The following is a 25,364-nucleotide window of genomic DNA, read 5'->3' on the forward strand; positions in this document are numbered from 1 at the left end:
TGATGCCCCCCACCACAGTCCGCCCAGATGGCGGATTGTGGGGCAGGTGCAGCAAATTCCATTTCGATTCATACTCATTATTTCATTCATTCCGTGTCCACGTGCACAGATTTAATGAAGTCCCGTGAGAAAACCACTTTCTAATTTATCCTTAACGAGAATCATGAAGTGGCGAATTATTGTTTTCGCTCTTTTTCCCTCTGAATAGAGTTTCTTTTATTTGATGGGAGGATTCTTCCCCGCACGTTTTTCGTATCGAAATTTAGCACACCGACTAGTTCTTGTTTTCAAAGGCTTGGAAGACTGGTAAAATTGAATGAGATGAGAAAATAAATTCCACACGCTCTTGCTGTGGACTTCTGAGTTTTGTGTGCTTGTTGATGAATGGCGGAGCTCTTCGTTTAAATAAGCTGTTTTCTCGTACTTATGTGCAGGTGTCTTTTGCGCACGCACAATTGCTTTTCGAAGAAATCAGTTCGGATGTTTGTAAGATGATCTTTCAGAATCGCACCAATTTTCCCCGTCAATAGAATGAAAGTATTCGTATTTTCTAAATTCAACTAATAGTGTATCCAGTTGTTCACTAAATTTCAAGAGCACGGGGGGGAATGAGTTCCAAGTGGTTCCTCATCCATTCCTTTCTAAACCTTTCTGCAGGCTCTCTTGCATTCTCTGAATCCTTCGGGAAAGAAAATACTTTGTTCTACCACATATATGTCCTTTGTGCTTCCAATATATGTGGAAGAACTAAGTAGTTTCTTTTCCGATACGAATCGTTTCCCCAAAGTGATGACTCAAATTATTCTACTCTGAACCCTTGATTTATTAAATGTCCGATGGCTCCCGTGATGTTTCAATTACAAATTCCCTCACGTCAGTAATGACTATTTAAATTAATATGTCACTGTAATTTCACAATTACGTACTAACACGCCTTTTAAATTATATTTTCCCAATTAAATATATTATACTAATCCTGAAAACAACCGAATCGCATTCCTCAACCTTAGAGTTGCTTCGATGGACAAGGATAGACTTTATGTAGTACCTAGCATTACCTGTACTAATCAGTGCGCCTGAGAACACACTTTTTCCCCTATCACATACGGTTTCCCAGTAAATCACGGGGTGTGTTCAGCTCAGTATTTACCCTGGGTCCCTCCTGAAAGGGTCGGTCTGATTTCTCCGCCTTCTAGTCAACGATGCCTTGCTAACATTGGAAAATTAATTGAAATAGGTACTTTTTCTCAGTGTCCCTTTATTCCATCGTAAATATCATACGACAACGATGGTAGTAGATCTACGCCTCATAAAAATGACAAGAAAAGCGATACGAGGGTGGCTGGGAAGAGCCAATGGAAGGGTTTTGTGCCCGCGAAAAGCCTTCATACGAGATTTCGTAATCCTTCGCTGAGATTTTTGCACCGCCCTAGAGGTCATGGCGCTTTGGTGCAAGTCGAGGCCAGGTGACCTGTGAAAGTGTTCTCCGGCCGCCACGTTGTTGGGTCCAAAAATTTAAGCTTCGCTCACCGACGACCCCGTCCTTGGTTTTACCACCTCTTTTTAATAATGACTACCCAATCTTCATTAACTGCCTTCAATGGCTCTCCATGTGGATGTCTTTATAAAATTTCTCTACTTTTGTCGGGGCTTCCAAAAATGACGTCTAGCAATTTTAGGTTTCCAGTTTTCCTGACAATGTCTGATGACGGCACCACACGCCGTGTTTGCTCGGTCGTATGACCAATACGTACGTTCAGTGCGTCTCTGCAATTACTGCAAAGGACACCGTTGCTCATTTGCTCATGGGGGTTGGAAGTTTTTGAACCAGCGGACCGTGCGCATGTGGGCGAGGGGTGGTGAGTGCGTGCGTACGGTGAGGGGCAGGGCGAGTATTCGCGAGAGAGGGGGGGAGGGCAAGGCGCGGAATGGAGGAGGGGGTTGGGAAGGAGGAGGTGTGGTGGGGTCGCCGAGTGTGCGGTCAATACCACGCGCTCCGTGTGGAGCCAGGCGACGTCGTCGGGCAGTCTGCCTTGCCCGTTCGCCCCACTGCCTCGCCGCGCGTCCCTCTTCCCCGCCCACATTACCCTCCTCTTCCTTCCTCCCGCCGCTGTTAACCCCTCGTCGCCCCCCCAAGCTCCCCCTCACACGCTACACCTCTTTTCCCCCTTGTCCTAAAAAGGGTAGCCGGGAGAGCGGACGCAAGGGGAAAGGAAGGAGTCGGTGCCCCGTACCACTCACTTCTTCACCCTCCTCCCCTCTATCTCCCCCTTCCTTCAGCAATTGTTCCCATCATAATGACGCCCTCTGTCGCTGGGTCAAGCCGGTTCTCTCTTCCCCTAAAAAGTCTTTCAGGTAAAAATATGCCACGGGGAAGAGCGTGCCGGATTGCTTGCAGATCCATTGTTTATTTTCTTTGCGGGAGTCTTTAGAGGTTGTGCGGGTGATTGACGCTTCTATTTCAACCGTGGTGCATTTGTTTATTTTGGAGTCGTCTAGCTTTGCGAGCCAACGAGTCGATTGAAAATGGTTTAATTTTCTACACCTCTCAACATTTGCTGGAGTGGTCGCGGTCTTAGGGTCATGAAATCATCCTGGTGTTAATTGAGAGTTGTTTTCTTGTCCATAAATTTATCTTAATGCTTCAAATGGGAGTATTAAATTGGATAAGCCTTGACGAATTTCTTTTATTGGAGTATTTTGTGGTTGGTTAGTTGGTTCAATTACGCTGTTTACACCTTCTAGTAGATTGAAGGGGTGAGAGAGTAAGAGGGTTGAAAGGGGAACGTGAAAAGAACGTATTGCTTTATGTACGCTCGCTCCTTCGCTTCCCCTACCTTCTCTTCGAATGTGTGTGAATGTAAGTACAAGTAGATACCAATCTGATGTCCAGATCAAATGCTGGTGATCTCAAATCTCACAACAATTCTGTTGCATATGCTTCATTAGTACAGTATGGTAAGGTCTCATTTTTCTGTGTTATCTGTCGTAACTCTTGAATTTTTATCTGATTTAAACCGGAGGTTAATAATTTAATCTTGATTGATACCAAGAAGTAAGTTTTATTGGCTTTTTTCAGCCACAAAGGTAGTCGATTCAAAGGAAATTATGGATGACTTCATTGGACAAGAATTTTTTAGAATTAAAGGTAAAATATATGAATACGTTCAGTAACTGATTATTTCTGACAAATATACTTGCCGCAAGGATGTAATCCAACGCTCAAATCTGTCTAATTTTAATGGTCAGATGGGTGTAGTACCAACAAACCAGTGTTATTGCTTTTATTTGGCTAAAAATCTCGATTTTTAAAGGGTTGATTTGATTTGGTTTCACTTTGGTCATGCTGATATTCTAATAAAATATGTTTTTACAGTGATTCCATACATTCAAATGTAACCTAAACCATTTAAAATAGCTAATTGGCTCCACAAAAGGACATCTAATAACACTTAGGTAGTGAAATTAAATTTAAAATACTTCGCCTTTCCACATAAACCACTTTTATTACGACCTAGGTTTCTTTATGATATAACATCATCAGGTCTGATGATGTTATACCATAACGAAACCTTGGTCGTAATAAAAGTGGTTTATGTGGAAAGGCGAAGTATTTTAAATTTAATTTCTGTATGAAGAATTTCCACCAAGTGACGCCAGAAACTGTTACACTTAGGTAGTGTTTGTTTACTGCTTGCACCGGGTAAGACCCTCGCGATGGTATGTACTTGGTGTTAACATACAGTTCACAGCCTTCACTCACATCGATGTAATATTAAGAGGGATTATTAATAGTGATGCAAAACCAATGGCATTCGTATTCTAATTATTCAAGGTACCCTGAAAGCGACGGCTGATGCGAGTTACTCCCAAAATAAAATAGTTGTCGCAGTTTAAAAAAAAGTGAAGCTCTTTGAGTATATACTTGTTACCATCGTTAGAAGTCGGTCACTCCTATCGCTTGCATAATCACTCGATTAGTCCGCGTGCTTTGAAACGCCTCCAACGCATTCACTCGAGCGGCATCGTTTTGTCTCGCTTTTCTTCTACAATTGCTCGTGCCGAAGTTCACGGCGTTCAGCTCTATTTCCTTCGGGCGGTTTCCTCCCTGCGCAAACCACGGCGGTGAATACGAGCGGTTCCTTGCCGCCTTGCCCCTCTCGCCCTCTCTCATCCTCCCTCCACCCACACTCCTTTCCCGAACCACCCCCGCCGTGCATCTCCCGCCCCTGACACATTCTCCTTACCCCATCCTCTCGTCTCCATGGAAACGGTCTGTCTGGTCTTGCGGTCAGGACGGGGAACGCCAAGGGATCTTGGGCGGAAGATGGGGGGGAGTGTGTCTGCGCGCGCGCGAGTTGTGTGTGTGTGTGCTGCAGAATGTACCGTGTGAGTGTGGGGGGGGGTGTAGGGAAGGAGAGCGACGGGAGTCCTCCCGAGACGAAAAAGAGCCAGACGGTCGGTCCGTCTGTCCTCCCACGTCCCCTACAATGCTTCTTCCTCCTCCACCCTCCCACGCCGTCTGCTCCCTCCGTCTGGTGCATGCACACACCCTCTCCCTCTACTTTCTGTATTTCGAACCGTGGTCCTGTTTACCTCCCGTGTTCCTTCAGGGAGTTGCCATGGGATTTGGTGGGCGGGGGACGTGTGTGTCGCGGGGGGGGGTGGGGGTGGGGGTTGAGAGAAAGGGGGTTGGGAGGTGAACGTGAAAAGAACGTGTTGCTTTATGCACTCTCGTTCCTTCGCTTCCCCTTCCTTCTCTTCGCATGTGTGTATGTAAGTACAAAGACCCCTTAATATGTCGGTCTGTGCTTCCTTCCTCCCGCCTCACTCTCCCTCCCTCCCAACCGCCCTTCCCGCCGCTTCCAACCCTCCTTGCCTTGCTTCCGTCTCGCCTCGAAGCCGCGGGAGGTGCAGTCATCCCCCTCCTCCCGTCTCCGCGTCTGGCTCTCCTCCGCTGGAATTCGTTCGGATGGCATTCTTTCCCGTTTTAGGGGGGACACAGTTCGATTCTTTGTGGCGGGAGAGCGCACGTGGGATACGTATGTGCTAGGTGTGGTCTCCATAAAAAGATGAGACGTCGTCGAAACAATTGCTGATGGCGTACCCTGGCACCAGATACCTAGTTCGAATGTTTTTTGGATTATTTTGATGAGAGGCATGTCCTTGTGAATGGGTTTCATGATGCAATAATAGGTTGATTTTTGACTCTTGAATTCGAGAAAACTTCAATTGTTTCTTTGTCTTCCTATTTAGTTACCAAAAAACAGTAAGTGGTGAATGTAAAAATATATTTTCTCGCACAACACATTCCTATTATTGTCTCTTTGCTATTATTATAGTTAGCCATCTCCAAAGTTAGCAGGTACTTTAAGGCCAAATAGATTTCCGTGGAAATGATATAGTTGTATGGTCGATTAAAAAATGTGATCCAACGCCCGGATTAAGTGTGGAACAGATAGATTTTATTTAAGATGTCATTTTTTCCACGAACAATATGGGATCAGCAAACATTGTCCGACCTCGATAAGGGTAAAAGTATTCAGTACAAAATTGATCTGGTGTTTATTCAGCCCCTGCCACACATCCTAGCGGTGGCTTGCAGGGTACTGAAATATCTAAAATAATATCAAAGCATTCGGAAACTCACTAAATTATATTCACGAGATGAGAAGTAGTGGTATTTTTCGTATTCAATAGCCGATGAGAGAGACGATCTGCGCTGTTTGTTCATGATATTCTTACTTCAGGAGAGAGCAATATGAAGTGGACGCGATTTTTCTAGATTTAAGAAAGCCTTCGACAAAGTACCGCTTAGTAAACTACTCTCGAAGCTAGAAGCATATGGCACGGATAAAAATATCCGGAGTCGAATTAAAGACTTTATCGATGGTCGGGTTCAAAGAGTAGTGACAGATGGAGTTAGCTCATATGCAGTAGAAGTTACTTCAGGTGTTCCCCATGGGAGTGTTATTGGACGTCTTTTATTCCTACTTAACGTTAACGACATTGACTCCGTAGTCACTAGTAAGATACGTTCATTTGCCGATGCTGTAGTGGTTTACCGTGATACCCGTGATCCGGAGGACAGAGCAGCTTTATCAGATGCCCTTAATGCTGTGCGACACCAGGCAATTAGAATTAAACTTAAAAAAGTGCCTATTGATAATTTTTTGTAAATTCCCTCCCGAACGCCTACTGCATTGGGATCACCGAAATGGAGCGTGTTGACTCAATTAAGTACCTAGGCGTTACCCTCACCCAAGTTCTGTCCTGGGTAAAACACATACGGGGAATATGTGGACAAGCTAACAAAAAATTAGGATTTATTAGAAGAGTACTAGGTAAACATGATGAAAAAGTCAAAGAGAAATGTTATATGTCGTTGGTTAAGTCTCATTTAGAATATGCTGCAAGAAAATGGGATCCTAATGAAGTTCGATCAATTGCCGAAGTGGATCGCGTGCAGCGTGGAGAAGCTAGATTTGTAAAGCGTTGTTTTGATAAACTTAGTAGAGTTTCCAAAATACAAGGGGAATCACCCGCGGAACGAGGAGAAGGACGTTCCTTTAGCAGTGATGTTGAAAATATATTATTACCCCAATCGTACTGCGGTAGGAGAGTTCATGTTAATAAAATTTGGGAGATTAAGTGTAGAAGCGATAGAATAAATATGTCATTTTTTCCACTAGCGTTTGGGGATCATAAGAAAATAATCCGACCGCAGTATGGTCATGTTCGGGTAAAAATTAGTCTGGTGTCTCACTTTTCACTCCCTGCCACACACCTTAGCGGTGGCTTGCAGGGTACATGGATAAATTAATTAAATAAATGAGTGAATTTATTTTCAATAATTTTGTGATATTCTGTGAAGGATTGGCAGTGAATCCATATTTCATTGTCATCGCCAGCTAAAAAACTGCCGAGTATCCTGTTCTTGTTGCAATCGCAATTTTTGTTTCGGGACTTTTAGTGCATCAGGAAAACTAAATTCTTCTGTTGCTTTCTCGTTTTCACGTTAGTATAGGTAAGTAATATCTCGAGAAATGTCCTCCGTTAGACTGATTAAAGGATTATGCATTTTACAGTAGTTGTCCTTCTGATCGAGAAAAAATGTGCCAAACAGCTTCAAGGCCTTCTTTGATAATGGCTCTAAAATATCCGTATAAGGCTAATTAATTGTGTTTTTCAGTATCATGCAAACGCTAGGAACTCGGTGCGCCCATTGGTGGCTCGTCGTGAGAGACTGCCGTTGCAGATGGCGAGACGAAACGAGGCGTGTGGTGGTATATCCGTGGCGCTCCGCCTTAACCCTTTTTGCGCTCGTCTCGCCCGCCAGCCGACCGACCCACTCTCCTCGCTCCCAAGAAAGCTGGAGCACTGATTTGTTCCGTCTTTGAAAGGCTGTTTGCGACCCACCCGCCCTCCTTTTTTTTGTCGCTCCCCTTTTTACATGCGTCTGTCTCTTTCCCTTCGCTCTTGGATCTTGCCCCTACCCATTCTTTCCCGCCCCCGTCAGCCGCGGCATAGGGTCCCTCATCTTTGTAAGAGAAACATGAGAGGTAATGAACCATGTGCGGGGACCGCGCGATCCCTTAATGCCTCGACTTTCCTCCGAGGTCTCTTAATCCCTGGTCTCCCTCTCTCTCTCTCTCTCTCTCTCCTTCCCAGCGCCCAGTGAATGGGTCATGTATGTGTCTCTTTAGTTCCCCATATCTGGATTTTTCTCCGCGAACTTATTCGTTTTTTTCAGCTATCTTACACTGCTAAGTAGCAGTGTATCAAGCTCCTCATAATTTCGGATGTCTACATTCATATGGAGAGTTTGGATGCCTATAGAACAAAACGACAACTTTTCGCCACCCGTATAGTAAAAATACATTCTCTTTTGAGGAAATACTAGTGAAATCTTTAATAAAGGGTGTAGTTTTGCATGGTTCGGAAAATTGGTCGTTGAGATAAGAGGATAAATGTGAATGGGAGCCTTTATAGATATTTTAATTGATATTTTAGTACCCTGCAAGCCACCGCTACGGTGTGTGGCAGGGAGTGAATACACACCAGGCTAATTTGGACCCGAATATGATCCTACCACGGTCGAATAATGTCATTCTGATCCCTTATCGTTCGTGGAAAAAATGACATCTGAAATATATCTGTTCTACACATAATCTCTCTAATTTTACTGACTTGATCTCTCCCACCGTGCTACCATGAGAGTAATGATACATTTTCAACATCGCTGCTAAAGAGATGTCCTTCCAATTTATGCTAGAGATTCAATCTTTAATTTAACCTGCGCTCCGTGAGTGGTTACCCTAGTTCCTCTAATGTTTAGGATACGCTACTAAGTAACACGTGACAACGTTTTACAAATCCAGCGGCTCTACGCTGTACGCCATCCAATTCAACAATTGGCTGTGGAGAAAATAATATGGACGGAAAGGGAAGCAAGCGATGAAGTTCTACGATTATTAGTTTTATGCTAGGTAGCCTTCAAGCATAAGTATTTAAAATTGGAAAACTGCGCATAGAAGATGGCATCGAGATCGAAGCTACTCTTGCTAGAGAGATAAAGTACGGATCATTCATCCTCGGAAGGTAAAGATTATATTTCTGTAATGATTGAAACTTTTTTTCTTTCAGTGAGAATGCTTTTCTCGTGAGTGTTAGATTTAGTCTGATGCTAGGCGTCCAAATATATATATATATATATATATATATATATATATATATATATATATATATATATATATATATATATATATATATATATATATATATATATATATATATACTCATATATACAGAAACAGATATAAGGAAAAGGGATAGGAACACATATAAAGGACGAACACAATAGAGGTGGGGAAGGCGGAATCGAACGGATCACAAGAGTAAAAATATTTCCTCAACCGGGACTCGAACACCGGATCTTATATATATATATATATATATATAAACACATGTAGATTTTTAGAATATAGAGACACAAAGAAAGGGCACTCACAATTTGTTATTTGACGTTTCGACAGCTCGGCTGTCGTCTTCAGAATCAAGACGACAGCCGAGCTGTCGAAACGTCAAATAACAAATTGTGAGTGTCCTTTCTTTGTGTCTCTATATTCTAAAAATCTACATCTGTGTTTTTATATATTTGTGCGTCGCCGAAGAGCGTTCCATTTCGAAGATAAATATATATATATATATATATATATATATATCAAGTGACAATAATTTCACAAAATAATCAATAAAACCGAAGAAAAAGTGATAAACCCTTAACGGTCAGTCGTGCCTTAGAGCCCGTTTACTCATCGTGGCATAGGAGAGGACATGCCCTTTAAGGGGCTCTCGGAGGAAATCCATTCGCCCATTTGTTTCCTGCACATTTTACGGATGTATTCCAATCCCCTGGACGTGAAGCCCCTTTATGCCCGTCTATAGATTTCTCCCTAATCCTCTTGGAGGCCAGTTTGTTTGGCCTTTTCTTTTGATGCCATTTAGTCCTGTGGGAGCGCTGCGGACCCCCGTTCTTCTCTCTCTTCATCCGGGGGGCCATTTCCATGCCCCCCTTTCTTCTCTCTCTCTCTCTCTCTATACAGACTCTCACACACACACACGGATTCTTCATCCTATTCGTCACATCCTTGAGAACACCTTTATATCTATTATGCTCTTTTCAAGCTAACGCAAGTCACTTGGCGGTCGTTTTCTTTATTCCCGTTCTTGTCTCCTGCTAAAGGTTTCGTGCCGAATGCAGTTCCTTGCAGCCTCGTGTCTCCCGACAGATTTATTTCAACGCTCCATCCAATCGGTCTGTCGCCTATCTCTCCCCTAAGAGCGGAAGAGAACCGTCTACTTCCAGTGATACGTATGCGTGGAAACGTCTTCCTCGTGGGATTTAATCCAAATCGAATAGTTTTCACGTCGAAATATATTTAGTTGCCGCATATTTATAGCTTTTTGGTAGGAATAATGGATCTGGGAGTGAGTTTTTGTGAAAGAGATTTTTTTGATCTTATGCATTCAATATCTTTCCAAGAATATGATTATAACGATTGGTTTATGTTTAATAAGAGATAATCTATTATTCATATCGCATTTCAGTTGTAACTGTGCTTAATAGAACTATAGGAGAAGGAATGTCTAATGCATTATCATCTCTGCTGAAGAACGTGACGGCTGGCAGGGAACAATATTCAAATGCATATGACTTCCATTTGGTATGGGACGATTCAGAAATGAGAAGAAACCTAACGTGATTGATTAATTTCACTTAAATTTCTTATTAAATGATCGTACATAGGTTTCGTCAGGTTGATGTATAAGGGACGGGCAAGAAAGACCAGGTGCGCTTCCTCGTTAATCATCACCTTTCCTTTCCCCGTTACTCCATTTCAAAGGATATGGTCTATATTGACGGATGAAATCATTTCCTGACTCTGCCCTCACGCCCTGGGATGGCCTCGCAGATGGTATTCCCCGATTTAACTTGCGGACAACGACCTCCGTCGCTTATCATTTGTTTTCCCGGCCCGAGTTACTGGGAGAAGGCCAAACCGGACCTTCACGCTGCTTGTTATGGCAATCGAAAAGATGTGCTTGACCCATTAAATAAGTTGCTTGAACATCGAGGTTGACTCCTTGTTAGGGGTTTTATATCAGGACACAGCTTTAATGTACTTACGGCATTTACCTTTCATTCACTCTTTATGTTAAATAGCCGCAGTCAGTAGTGGGTTCCGATCACTTATTTGCGCGACAGTAACTTTTAATGAAGTAATCCACTAATGCGCATTTATTGCTGTGGTATAATATTTTTAATCACTGCAATTAAATTAAAGGGTTAACAGAAATTTTATGTGGTTAAAATTTTGGGCCATAAGTATATCGACTTTCATATTGATACAGTCGTGACAGTATTTTACCGTCTTATAAAACTATAAGGGGATTGCTAAGGTTTCTACATCTACATAATACCCCGCAAGCCGCCGCAAGGGTGTGTGGCGGGGGGTGTTAGGTCACCAACCGTAAAAAGGAACAATACCACATGCAAAACAAAAACATGGAAAATTGCACCCATAGCAGCGCACACACGCATGCAAAAATCTCTTCTTCCAACACTCCATTAAATTTCACGGTTTACGTACAGCTAAGTCTTTAGAAGGTTTAAATACCGGTTCTGGTGTATTTCGGCTCTTTCAGTCATCTTTATGGTAAAAATTATCCGCAGTATATCATATCTTAAACGACGATCTTTCGATTAAATGCGGACGAACACTCAGGAGTAGCTATTATGTTTAGCAGCTTATGTTATGCATGAATTTCGTTCATAACTCCCGTTCACGCTGGTAAATTCAGGTCATTCTATTCTTTGTTGAATCTTTGCCCCAATGTTAATACTTCTACGTTAGGAAACCCAGAATTCAGAGTACCTGGTGATATTTTAAATTCGAACCGTGACACAGGCCCAGCGTAGTACTCGTTGATGGGCATCGATTTGAAGCGAAAGGAAAGCACACGAACTGATCTCTCATCTACATACATATCATCCTGATATTCGCCTCGGTCATTTGGTTGGAAGTGCTTCAGTGGCATTCTCTGTTCAGGAAACTTTTAATGTTATCGAAAAATCAGAGCACTGGTTGCATTTTATTCATTGATTGTCTTCATAAGTTGTGCTTGGCATAATGGATACGTTAGCTGTGTTTGTCGTTGCATGAAACTTACTTTCCCTTGTTTTCTCATTGCGTCTTATCAGCTTTGGTGCCTGGATAATTCTGCCAAAAGAACTACTGAAGTGGTTATTCATGATGATTTCCTGCGAATCAATCTCATAAACAATTGAGTTTTCCGTTGTTTATTGAAGTCTTCTACCATTCCGAGTCATTAATATGTTGGTATGAGCCTCGGAGAGTAGGAAAATCATTTTAGTTTGGGCTTTTTGGATGTATCTTGGAAAGTTAATTCACTGAAATTGGTTTAGTATCCTGTCATCCAAAGAGGAGATGCTACGCAGTGCCTTTCTATTTTAAAGTTAAATTTTTCTGGCTCGATAAAATTTGGTGAAATTTGTCAATATTATTGAGAATCAGCGTTATTTGCTTTGGTAGATGGTATTGTATGCGCTGAATTATTATAAATTTTCTGCCTAAGTATTTTCATGAGTTGAACTTCCTGTGTATCGACAGAGAACCTTTCACGGAGCGGTTGTTGCCGTACTGGGTTAATTATTTCATCTTAGTAATTGACTGTAATTATGTGTTGAGCTTAGTTCGCCAATGAAGTGTTTCACACACCGTTTTAAAATAATTCAAATTGTCTTAATTATTTGTAATTTCGAATTTTTAATAGATGCTTTATGTGTTTAGCATTTATGCAATGTATCATAATGTTATTCTTTGTGGATGTCCTCCTTAGCTTTACAGTAGCAATTCCCAAAAGTACTGTGGCAATGTATTTCACGTAATTCAGTCCCAATTCATCCAAAAACTTAGATCGGCAGCGCGTCGCCTCATTATATGCAATCAATACGTCTGCGTGACGAAATTTTTTATTGTCCACGCCAAAATTCAGTTTCTGCTTTAGCCCTTGTAAGTTCCCTTCGATTACATATTACGGATGATGGCCCATTTTGACATTGATTGTCCATTGGCTGTGAAGTTATTTTCGTTCAAGTGAGGGAGCGTTTTATTGAAATATCCCTTCCTAGGATAATCGCCCCTGTCCTTTTACCAAGCGAGCGTCCCTCTCTGTTGCTTCCCATTCCGCATTCCGCCCACTTGAGGAGGGAACGGAAAGAGAAGAAAGGGTTGTGGTATTTATTGTGTGGATTATATCCGCTTTCTCTCCCTTGTATCCCCGAGATCACGCCCGCATTTCTTATGCCGCTCGTAGTCTTTTCGTCACGCCCCTTTGCCTCATCACGTTCGTCTCGTAGTGAATCCGATCGTTTCACGTCCTCTGGAATTACCAGGAACTTCTGACCTCATCCGAAGGTTCCTGCGCGACATATCTTCGCATTTATGTAATTGTGGATGTTGTAATCTCGTTGGCAATGTAAGGAAGTATTTTTGCGCACATTAATAATTACCAGTGGAAATGTGCACTGTTTGCAATCACCATTTTAGATTTAGAGTCACGCGTGGAATTTCATTATATTAATCTACCGATTAGCAGTCATAGCAGACCTGAAGTTCATTTGAAGGTTGAAACATTTTTATTACACTTTTATTTATTTGTGTGGTAATTAATTGATAGTAAATAAATGAATTTAATTTAAACTGATGAATTTAGTAATTGAATATATAATTAAATGGGTGTTTTTCTTATCAGAAAGCGTTTTACTCTTATTGGCATAAGAGTTTGGGAAGTAATATTACCAGCTACCAGTTATTGACAGCTGTAATAATGAGTTTTTTTATTTATTTTCAGGGACTCTCAATGGGATACGGGAGGCTCAGCTCAAGGCATTTACTTCGACTGCAGAAAGGATGTACCTCATCCAGCTGATGGTGAGGAGTTGCTTTCTTTTTGAGTTGGAATCAGAACGACGGCCACCTCCTCTTTTGGATGGAATTTGGCGACAGTATTACGATTGATTTTATATTTCTCGTCCCACCTCTCTTATCTTTATAATCCGGGCTGCCTTATCAGTCATTGCCCCAGACTTTAGATTGCCATTTGCTTTTATTGAGTTTCATAGGCACTGCGACGCAAAAAAGTGACTCTGAAGGACGCCTGATAATCTGTCATTTGCGAAAAATTCTCATCTTAAAGGGTCTCGCATTTGGTGGACGTAAATGTTTGGAAAAGTTTGACGGTTTATATGAGCGTAGTTGCAATGTAGTGCTGTATGTTATTGCTTTTTTGATTGTCCTCTCCCTGCGAAATGGACGACAGGAAATGATTACCGGAAAGAAACCCTGAGGAAATTTCCTTTTCGTGTCACTCTTACCTAATTGAGTTAGCGTTTGATTTCACTTTAAGATGCGATCCGCCAGACAAGAAATTGAGTTAAACATATAAACTATCATTTGTTTTGTTTATAAGCTGAGAAGGTGAATGTGTCATTCTCCAATACCATCTAATTTTAAGCGCATGCATGTAACATCTGCTTATTCTTATCGATATGTGGCAGACGTAAAATTTTGTGTTTTTCAATTTCAACCTTACAATTCAGCCGAGGTATCTGTAGTGAAAAGTTTCATTTACTTCTTATCTGAATGATTTTTTATGAACATCTTTTTGCTGAGGAAACTGTTTGCAATAAGTATTGATTTTACCTCTGCCACTCGTGATGTATTAATTTTTATAAATTTGAAAATTTTATTTTGAATTTTGGGAAACTCGTCGGAAAATTCAGGATCAATATTTGACTGCAATATTGTTTACCGCCAGTGCCAAATACAGATGCCATTTTACCTGGGTATATTGTTAACATTATTTTTAATGTCTCTCGTTTTGATAGATATTATAGTTTAATGTCTATCGTGTAGATAGTATAGATTTTAAAAATTGGAAAAATTTGTTTTCTATGCATTATTTTAGGGACCAATCCAAATTATGTGAAATTTAAGTTATTTAAAATGTTAAACAAGATAATAGGCTAACTTGTCTGAATGATATTGTAAAAAATATTGTTTCTGAGATAACTAAATGATGTAATAAATATAAAATTTCATATGTGTAAATATTTACGCTAATGTATTTTCAATGTCAAGATTTGTTATTTGCATTTGCTGATCTGTGATAAAAGGACGGAGTTTTAAACTGTATGTGTAATTCGATGTGCTACATTTGGCCCGTTTTTCAGAATGCGCTGAGCTTTATAGCATTTTATCGTTGTGCACTATTTGTGAACCAGAACTGTTGCATTTTTTACGACTGTTCTAATGGAAAGTAGTTGGCACGTTTCTTCAGTAACATCTTTGATAAAACAATATCGCGTATGATGAACAATGGGCCAAAGTGTGTCAATATAATGTAACATTAGTACTCGGGCCTTTGAGAGGCGCGTGGTAAAGGTCCGGACCGAGTGGCTGCAGTCGCCCGACGGCCTGAACCCGTAGATCCGAACTTGTGTCCAAATGCTGACGCTAATCCACAAGCTCGATTCTATGGGTCTGGGTAGCCGGGGCGGTGACGTCGAGGGATTTGTCGGCGGGGAAGAGGAGACCACCGTGACCTGCGATCAAACCATCACCCCTCCCTGCCTTCCATTCATGGGAGTCGTTTGGAGATGGCAAGCCAGGCTTCGGGTACAATTATTATCCCCTTGCACTGGCTTGCGGGAGTACGACTCGGCGGCGTTGCGGCGGAAAAGAAGAAAGTCGTGTATTCGGCGTGAGGTAGTAGGTTGTATAGTTGCGAACTACATCATAACGGGAGAACTGTACAACTTGCTAACTTTCCCCGAATCACGCTAGAACTGCGCTGCGGGCGTTCACCGGACGGAACATCCAGACATGCCGGAAGGAAGTGCTCGGCGCTGTGCATGGGAAGGAAGGGAAGCTGTTGGTGTGTGGGAGTGGGGGTGCGGGAGGAGGCGGGGGGCGGAGGGGCTTCGGCGGCGGTGAGCGAAGAAGGGTGCGGTGGGGTCGATAGAGTGTATCCCCACCTTCAACGCGCCGCCACTTGGGTAATGCTCCGTCTCAGCTCCTCCCCACCCCCTTCGACCTTCCCCCACCCCATTTCCGCGTGGCCCTTTGTCTTCTGCCGTCGTGACTTGCCTCGTAATTTCCGCTTTTTGTTCGCCCTCTTTATGATATTGTCTTCGAAATCTCCCTTTTTCCCCTTTCCCTTCCTTCCTCTCTTCCCCCTCACCCCCCTCCTTTTCCCAAGGGCGGAGACGGTTATTTTGAAGTCGGTGGCCCGTGACATAATGAATCCACTTCAGTCCGTGAGGGTTCGCGGCGTTCCTCTCAGCACGCTCCTCTGCCGTCAAGGTGGACTCTCCACCTTTGGGCGAAGGCGGGGAATACCCGAGGGCTCTGTCGGCAAACGCTATTCTTCGGGGAATCGAATCTCGAAGTGAAGTTGGGGGGGAGGAGATAATTGTATCGGATCAGTTTGGGGGAATACCCGGTTAAATAAATGATACTATGCATTGAAACCAAGGTTGAAAAATTAAGTGGAGTTAACTTAGCTGTTTTTTACTTTCCGTAACGTTTACGAGGATAGTTTAATCCAATGTTTTTAGAACAAATACTATTTTACGACTTTTGACGTAACGAGAACAGGGAAGCCCTTTCAAATGTTCTCGCGGGCTGCCTTCAATCGACCGGACATACCTATTCAAGACATTTAGGCACTCAGTTTGGATAAGTTAGAACATATATATCAAACCCTTATTTACACTCTTCCAGCTTCCAGTAATGCGTCTCAGCACATTTTCGCAAGCTAAAATGTTATGCAATTATCATTGCCCCTATCCCCGATGTTAAACATCTTATTGCTACTCTGAAAACCAAATTAAACTTATTTTACAAGGTGTCATCTACCACGGCACCCCTAGTCTAATTATTAATTAAAATTACGAGATGATTTAGCCAACAACTATGCTGACGTATAGAAAACATCATTTATGTGATGTTCGGTTGTTTTTTACCGTAATTTTCTCCCTTCCGTATTTGTTTTTTCTTCCCAGATATAATCGTCTTAATAGTCTGTCCCAGGTAATATCCTTACTATCCGGTAGGGACTTTTCATTTACCTGCCTCCCTCACAGTCCAAGGCGGATCGGATCTAATCTCCGATTAGATCCAAATCCACCGGGGAATCATTATGAAGTTGCTTGTATAATATCGTAATCGTATTGCCTCAAATTAATTTGTTACAAATTTTGCTTTCATCTTATGCATTGGCGCGCGGACAAACGGATTCATTAATTCTAATAGGTATTGTTGGTGCGAAATGAGAGTCTGCCCAGTAGTGCGTTTTACGAATCCTTTGTTTTGATGTGAAATCCTTGAAATTATACTCAGGATGGATTGATCAAGCCAAATTGTTTTCTTTACGCATAATTACAAATCACATATGAGAATTTTCCCTGCAAATAATCACTGAAGCTACGTAAAATCAAAAATTATAAGTAAATATGTAACGAATACTTAGCGCTATCGCTTTAATGCCCGAATTATATGCAGTTATATATATCCCGACATATGTTGACGTATTTATGATTATAAATCTCTTTCAATCAAATTTCCACTTACGAGTTAAGCGAGCATGGGTTCATCTGAACCTTTTTGAGAGAATTTTTATTTTTCGTCTAATATGACCTTTCGATCTATTTTAACTCTAAGTTATGCTTTTTTTTTAGAGTTTGTGTGTTAAGCTCTCAATATACAGGCATATATCGGTAATTAGCTTGCTGTAATTCATGTGAAATTAAAAATTTATCATTTTTGTAGAGTGAAATATTTCATACAATGTATAGAACACAATTTTCACTTGTTTCTATGTTTAAAAGTACACATTGTCTTTATATGGGTCTTGAATTGAGCACTGAAAGTTAGCGATAATTATTTTAAAAATTACTTTTTTGGTAAAATGTATTGTTTGGTGTGACATTTAGCTTTAAAAACATTTTATGCGAATTTTTTAAATTAAAAAATGTTCTATTTGTATGATTTATGTTTTTTATGTTCACTTAATATTAAAATTAATTATTGATTGAAATTAATGATTGGTCATGTAATTTCAAGGGTAGGAACTGTCAGATTGCATTTAACAATTATTTATTTATGTCTTCATTCCATTTTATTGGGAACTCCGGTTGCCATCAATGTATGTTATTCTTTTTTTACTTTCTCTCCATGAAAGGAAGATAATCGTTTTAACTAACGAGCATACCCAACCTATTTGTATCCCCAGGAACATTTGCCTTGTTGATTTGATTTGCTGATCTAATTCTAGTATTGAATTGTCTCTGTCGACTGGCGGTCTGTATAATGTATGCTAATTTTTCGCTGCATGTGTTCCGAAATAAGAAGCCCGAAAGGAAAATTTACTTTTTTTAAGGAAGGGGACTACAATGGCCTTCTATAATTGCGTGCTACAGAATCAATTTGCTAGTTCTAAGAAAGATGTTAATTGTCGTAATACTGAGGATACGTGGAATTACTTCCTTGAGATAACGCCCTCAGCAATCAACAAGTTCATTCCCAGTAAATTTATAAAAGATAATACGGAACACAGATGGTACAACGCGGATGTTAGAAGGGCATTACGACGTCAAAGGCTATGTCACGTCAAGATGAAAAATATTAGGGATGATATCTCTAGCGACAAAAAGAATTAGATCACTTATGATTATAAAATATCTAGGGCGAATAACAATAATGAATTTCGGAGAGCATTGATTGAATCCAAAATGTTAACGGAAAATTTGAAAGAGAATCCAAAAGCATTTTGGACATACGTCAGAGAAGTTCAGGTAAATAAGTCAACTGTTAATTCACTCAAAAATGATAAAGGCGAAAGAGTAACCAGCAGTTTGGAAAAGGCTAACTTATTAAATTCCTTCTTTCCAAGCGTCTTCACTAATATCTCACAGAATAATACTCCCGATAGCTTAACATATCGTGCCCGTCAACCAATGTCCAGAATTGAAATCTCGTTTGATAGAATAGAACGTTTGCTGAAAAATATTAAGCCTAATAAATCCTTCAAGTCCGATGAAATACCCCGCTCGTGTATTTAAGGATCTAGCTTAGGATATTGCACCGTATCTGGACATACTGTTTAAGACGTCCCTGGTAGATGACAAGGCTCCCAGAGATTGCAAAGTGGATATCGTAACACTAATATTTAAAAACGGAGAAAAGGAGGCCATTTCGTGCAAGGCTGTGGAACATATAGTTGCTGGTTCGATTGTCAGACACCTCGATAATGAGAATTAATTAATGAAAAATCAGCACAGTTTCCGAAAAGGTAGATCCTGCGAGACACAACTTGCGCTTTTTGCTCATGATATTCTTATTTCGGGAGACAGCAATGTTCCAGTGGACGCAATTTTTCTAGATGTTAAGAAAGCCTTCGACAAAGTACCTCATAGTAAACTACTCTCAAAGCTAGAAGCATATGGCTCAGATAAAAATATCCGGGGTTGATTAAAGACTTTTTGAATGGTCGGGTTCAAAGTGTATTGATAGATGGAGTTAGCTCAAATGCAGTAGAAGTTACTTCAGGTGTTCCCCATGGGAGTGTTATTGGACCACTTTTATTCCTACTTAACGTTAACGATATTGACTCCGTAGTCACCAGTAAGAAACGTATATTTGCCGTCGATGTAGTAGTTCATTGTGATACCCGTGATCCGGAGGACAGAGCAGCTTTATCAGATGCCCTTAATGCTGTGCGACACCAGGCAATTAGAATTAAACTTAAAAAAGTGCCTATTGATAATTTTTTGTAAATTCCCTCCCGAACGCCTACTGCATTGGGATCACCGAAATGGAGCGTGTTGACTCAATTAAGTACCTAGGCGTTACCCTCACCCAAGTTCTGTCCTGGGTAAAACACATACGGGGAATATGTGGACAAGCTAACAAAAAATTAGGATTTATTAGAAGAGTACTAGGTAAACATGATGAAAAAGTCAAAGAGAAATGTTATATGTCGTTGGTTAAGTCTCATTTAGAATATGCTGCAAGAAAATGGGATCCTAATGAAGTTCGATCAATTGCCGAAGTGGATCGCGTGCAGCGTGGAGAAGCTAGATTTGTAAAGCGTTGTTTTGATAAACTTAGTAGAGTTTCCAAAATACAAGGGGAATCACCCGCGGAACGAGGAGAAGGACGTTCCTTTAGCAGTGATGTTGAAAATGTTTTATCAACCCCATCGTACTACGGCAGGAGATATCATACTAGTAAAATTGGAGAGATTAGTTGTAGAGTAGATAGATTTAAGATGTCATTTTTTCCACGAACGATAGCGATCTTAGTAACATTGTTCGACCGTGGTAGGCTCATGTTCGAGTAGAATTATTCTGGTGTGTGTTCACCCCCTGCCACACACCCTGAAGGTGACTTGCTGGGTATACATAAATAAAATATATTTCAATTAATATTTTATGCCATTTTTAATTCTTATAAGCGCATTCTGGAGAGTTTTATTTAACTTTAATCACTGCGTTAAAGAGATTATTTGCAATTAATATTCAGGAATATTACCTAGAATCGACTTTAGCTGACGTTGCTGAAGTGGTTATTTATTTACTATGCTATTTAGAATGCATGTCCGCAGTCCTTGCTCAAACTGCCTGCTTTTTTTCCTTCTATAACGAAGGAGTGATTATAATCTGATAAGAAAGCCTTTTAAAATTCTTTCAACCACGGTAAAATAACTATAGCAAAATGTTAATAATTAAGACTAAGACATTAATAAGCTCTAATTGATGTAATTACTTTTATCAAGTACCCCTCTCCTTGAAAAATCTTAGTTTTTGTTATTAAATATTACAGTTTAACTTCGCATGCTATCATCTTTTGATTTTTTGCATAAAAATCTATTTTACCCTCTGTGAATTAAAAACAGCGTATTGATTTTGTGAATCATTATATTTTTGTTCAGAATTTTGCAATGTAATCTTCTGTGAAATAAATTTGACATTAATGATAATTTCTATGCGTCATATCAATCTTATAAAAATATTCCCACACAAATGAACTTAAAAATCAGAACAAGTAATGGGACGATGTGCATTTAACGATCCAGCTAAACAAATGTTTGTTCAGATTTCATTGTCATGATTGGTAATGATTAAAATGCAACACAAAATTTAATTTTACTCTGAGATAAATTATTGATGAGTATTAAGAGAATGAGTCAGCATAGTATATATGAGGAAAAATCTGGTGAGCATTGTTATCGACATTTTAAACGCAAGAAAATTTTCTTAAGTGCACCTGTTAAATCTTTCTGTCTCTCAATGATAACAGTTTCAAATTAAGTGAAATATTAAACTCTGCTGTCAACCAGTAGGCAACCTTTTTATTGTTGGCTGTAACATGCAATTGTTCTGCCTTAGGTAACAGGTATTATTATAATTGATGATTAATAAAACATTTAAAATATTTTATTAGGCTCTTGTTACTATCGAATGAATAGAAGGGAAATCTCATTAACTGTGAGCTTAACCCAAGAGCACAATGCATCTTAAACATATTATTGCCGAAAGTTTGAGTGAAAATGGCCATTTGATCTCTTCTTTGCATAGTTTTAATGAGGGTTTTGGTAGTATATATTAAAATTGACTTCTTGTGTTTGGCATACTATATGTTCTTACTCTGGGTAAAAATGAGACAGTTTTCATAGGTTTTGCTTCATGGCATAGGCAGACTTGTCTAAACATATAATATTGACTTTTTACTGTGAGATGCATTGATTTGACGTTCTTCAAATGTAGTTCCCGCGCTTAAAGGCTGATCTCCAAAAATCTCTTCGCTGCCTCATTATAAATTAGCTCCTTTATCCGGTTTTGCTTACAGTTTTGCACAACGGAGAATCCACATAGCTAATTTTACGTCATTATTCTACCAATGTTGTATGCACCTGCCGTGGTTTTCCCATGAATTGTTATAAATGCCTACCGCGATTTGGGTCTCCTTTTCTTTTCTACTGTGTAGAGTTATTCGCGAACTTCATAAACTCTTCTATCGACAGGTAAGCCTGAAATCTCACCGAACTAGTAACTCCCCCTACCGTGGTGTATTCAAATAATGATAACTTGCCATCAACTAGTCGTATTCTGAGATTAGCAGTTGGTTGTTTAAAATCATATCTCATGTTCTGCAACATAGACAGTTAACCATTTCCGCATAAATGTCGGGAATCCAATAGTGAACAGGGATCATTCCCAGGCTTTGCGTGTATCCTGCGTTGGGATATTGTTTTTTGTTCCTTTTAAGCATGGGTAATAGTACGGTATGCTTGTAGAGCCACTAATTGTACCAATCGATATTAATAACAAATCACTTAAGTTGATCAAATACACGATCAACTTATTGTCACTCTCACCATTAGTTCTGGAGTGCAGCGAGAAGGGTCGACGGATAGTGTGGCCCGCGAATTCATTGTTACGAACCATCGTGTGAGAAATGCGTAAGGCTTCAGCGTCGTAGGAACTGGCAAGCGGGTAGATTTTCGCCTCAGTTGGCTAGCGCATCAGGACTTTCATTCACGAAAGCGCCTTCATTTTTTCTGCATTTGCGATAATCGTCCTCTAAGCAGTAAATGGCTGAGATATTGATGAAAACTTGTGATGATCTGTTCGTAGGCTTGAGGAAATAAATTGAATCCGAAATTTTAGGGATGACGCACAAAATTACTCTCTCAATCCATGGTGCTCATGTTGCCCATCTCCCTCCTTGCACCCTTCTTTTCCCAGAATTCCACCACTTCCTCTCCTTGCCCGTCGTCTCACTCGGGCTGATTAATCACTTCTTGGGACACGCGGAAGGGAGAGTGGCGGAAGGGGTGGAGATGGATCGAAGGGGATGAGTAGCTTCTTTCACGTATCGCCACGGAGCGTCTCTGCGTCTCCAAAAATTTCTCGAAGGAAGTTGATGGGCACGGCGACCATCGATCTTGCGCACTGACCTGCCTTCCCCTTCCCGCTGAAGTGCACGCGCGTTCCACTGGATGGAGAAGTGTTTCTAAGTGAAAATCCACTCTTAATTTGTCAGTTATGTACGAAACCAGCTTGAGGATTTTCAACTGGTTTGGTGGCTTAGCGAGTGTTTTTGAGGCAAAAAATTTGCGTATGTATATGTTTGTATTATGTATTTATATTAACACACACACACACACACACACACACACACACACACACACATATATATATATATATATATATATATATATATATATATTCCAATACATGTACGTACTAATATTTGTGGATGGATGACAGGCTTCCCAACAATTTCCGCCACACGCTTTTTGGGGGCTCGCGGGGTATTGTATAAGATATAGATGATTCTAATGTCTGCTGTCTCCGCAAATTCTCTCCTAAGTCGCAGATTTTGTTGAAAGTAAGTAAAGTTCGTCTTAGAGTTATGACCGCTACCAAATATCTATTTTTCTCTGGAACAAGGCGAGTTATTTGAAGGGCATGGCTTAGGCCTAGTGTTAATAATCCCAGGAGGTAGTGGGATATGTCGGAATTAGGGAATACTTATAAACTGGGCCAATTGAAGCCAATCTTCATGGCGTTGCAAAAGATCCACGACGTCGTTCCATGCTTACGCAGGAGGCCTTCCCAGTGAAGTTGGTTGTGTTGTGACTCGGGATTAGCTCCCCGGCCTAATACCCCTCCCGAAGTGCTTAGTTATCAGCTTAACAGTTTTGTGCGGTTGAGCTTTCCCTGTTCAATAAGGGTCCCGTAATTATAATAGGGTTCCAAAGTCAAAACTTGCACATTTCTTTATGGTCTAGAGTGTCGGGCAGCTGCAACAACTGTGATCTTCACATTTTTTGGGTGAACGATCTTCAAAAAATTTCATACGATATATTCATTTCAAACATCTCTTCCTACATGCATGGTGTAAGGAAAAGAGTAATTTTAGCAGTTATGGGTGTGATAATTAGCGGAGAAAAGGTGTACTTAAATCTAGGTCAGATAAGAACGCATCTGTTGCTTAAGGTGACACTTCGTAAATTCTAATGATTGAAAGGTCATCGTGAAATCATTCACGCATGACTAGAATAACTGTTTAATAGTAATCATTGTAATGCACGTGACTCTAAATTTAGAAACATACGTACAATATAATGACAGTGAAAGGATAACATTTTTGGAACAAAGAGTGACCATTAAAGCAGGCACAACTTCTTGCTCTTATTCTATTATCGCGAAAACTTTCTTTCAAGTAAGCTTTTGATTTCTATGGATTTGCTGGGTATTGTATCGGAGAGACTTGAATACAATGGCAAATGGACGAAGGAAATATGTGCAGAAAGTATTAAGGGAAATAGTGTAACATTCGACATTACCAATAATGTAAACTTTATATGAGCAAATGCAATTCGTTTCATGATCTTTGGGAGAAATTGGGGCAGAGAAAACACAGTGCAGTAGGGAAAATAAGAGAGACATACGAGGGTCATCCGGAAAGTAGTACCCGTTCGTGCCGCATGAAGTGCTGACGACGCGAGTAGCCGCTGGACGAGGTCAGATAGCTTCAGTGGCTTGTCTGCCTTCTCTGAGCCAAGTTGCGTGACGCTAGCATTGCCTGTGTTGTTTCTGTGATTGTTTACAATGTTTAAAAAAATTGAGAACGCCGCCAGTTGTGAAGTGAGGGCAGTGATTAAATTCCTCAATGCAAGAAACGTTCGCCCATGTGATATTCATCGCCAATTCGTGAGGAACGATCGGCGCGTCACAATTGATGACATCTGTGAGCATTTTCCCAATGTTTCTCGAACAATTGTTCATGAAATTGTTAAACACCATCTGCATTATGCAAAAATTTGTGCAAGATGGGTCCCTCGCGTATCTCAATGAGCTGGCGGCGAAGGACTATGCAGCAGGAATACAGAAACTTGTCACACGTTATGACAAATGCCTTAATTTGCTTGGAGATTATGTTGAGAAGTAGTTTAAAGTATCCTCTTTCAAATAAAATTTTTTATGTTTGTTAATATTTACTTTTGTGTCTTTATTTCACGAACGGGTACTACTTTCCGGATGACCCTCGTATTTTGGGAAAGCAAAATTATTACTAATGTGGACTTAAGTCAGTTGATTCCATTATAAGCACTCATTATTGATATCAACATTCAGTTTATGAGAAATCGCATAATAATAAACTAGGTACTGCTTGTGATTGGTCTTCCGAATTTCAAGTGATGTATCGCACCTCGGAGTGATTGTTATATATATATATATATATATATATACATATATATATATATATATATATATATATATATATATATATTATATATATATATATATATATATATATATTATATATATATATATATATATATATATATATATATATATATATTATATATATATATATATATATATATATATATATATATATATATATATATATATATATATACACACACATTCAAACACGAAATCCCGCCAAACGGCGAATAAATACTCATATATACAGAAACAGATATAAGGAAAAGGGATAGGAACACACATAAAGGACGAACACAATAGAGGTGGGGAAGGCGGAATCGAACGGATCACAAGAGGAAAAATATTTCCTTGACCGGGATTCGAACCTCGGATCTTTCCACTTGCCGGGCGGATGCTCTTAACCACTTGAGCTATCGAGGAAACATAATTTACACTGAGATCCGTGGGTCTAATATGTCGCCAAGCGCCCCGA

At 40.2% G+C, this 25,364-nt stretch overlaps 1 protein-coding gene across 9 annotated transcripts in view; it reads left to right on the forward strand.

Moving 5' to 3' along the window:
• The window catches only part of LOC139687525 (uncharacterized), a 585,660-nt gene that overhangs the window by 547,561 nt on the left and 12,735 nt on the right, over positions 1–25,364 (forward strand). For all 9 annotated transcript variants that reach the window (XR_011700643.1, XR_011700642.1, XR_011700644.1 and 6 more), the window contains one exon: positions 13,438–13,517. Coding sequence is in view for 6 of the 9 variants with exons in the window: in XM_071584718.1 (XP_071440819.1) it covers positions 13,438–13,517 (80 nt within the window). In the remaining 3 variants the exon portion in view is untranslated. The remainder of the gene's footprint in view (positions 1–13,437; positions 13,518–25,364) is intronic.

This window comes from Hetaerina americana, unplaced genomic scaffold (genome assembly GCF_022747635.1).
Source record: "Hetaerina americana unplaced genomic scaffold, ioHetAmer1.1.p SCAF_2, whole genome shotgun sequence".
Classification (NCBI taxonomy): Eukaryota; Metazoa; Arthropoda; class Insecta; order Odonata; family Calopterygidae; genus Hetaerina; species Hetaerina americana.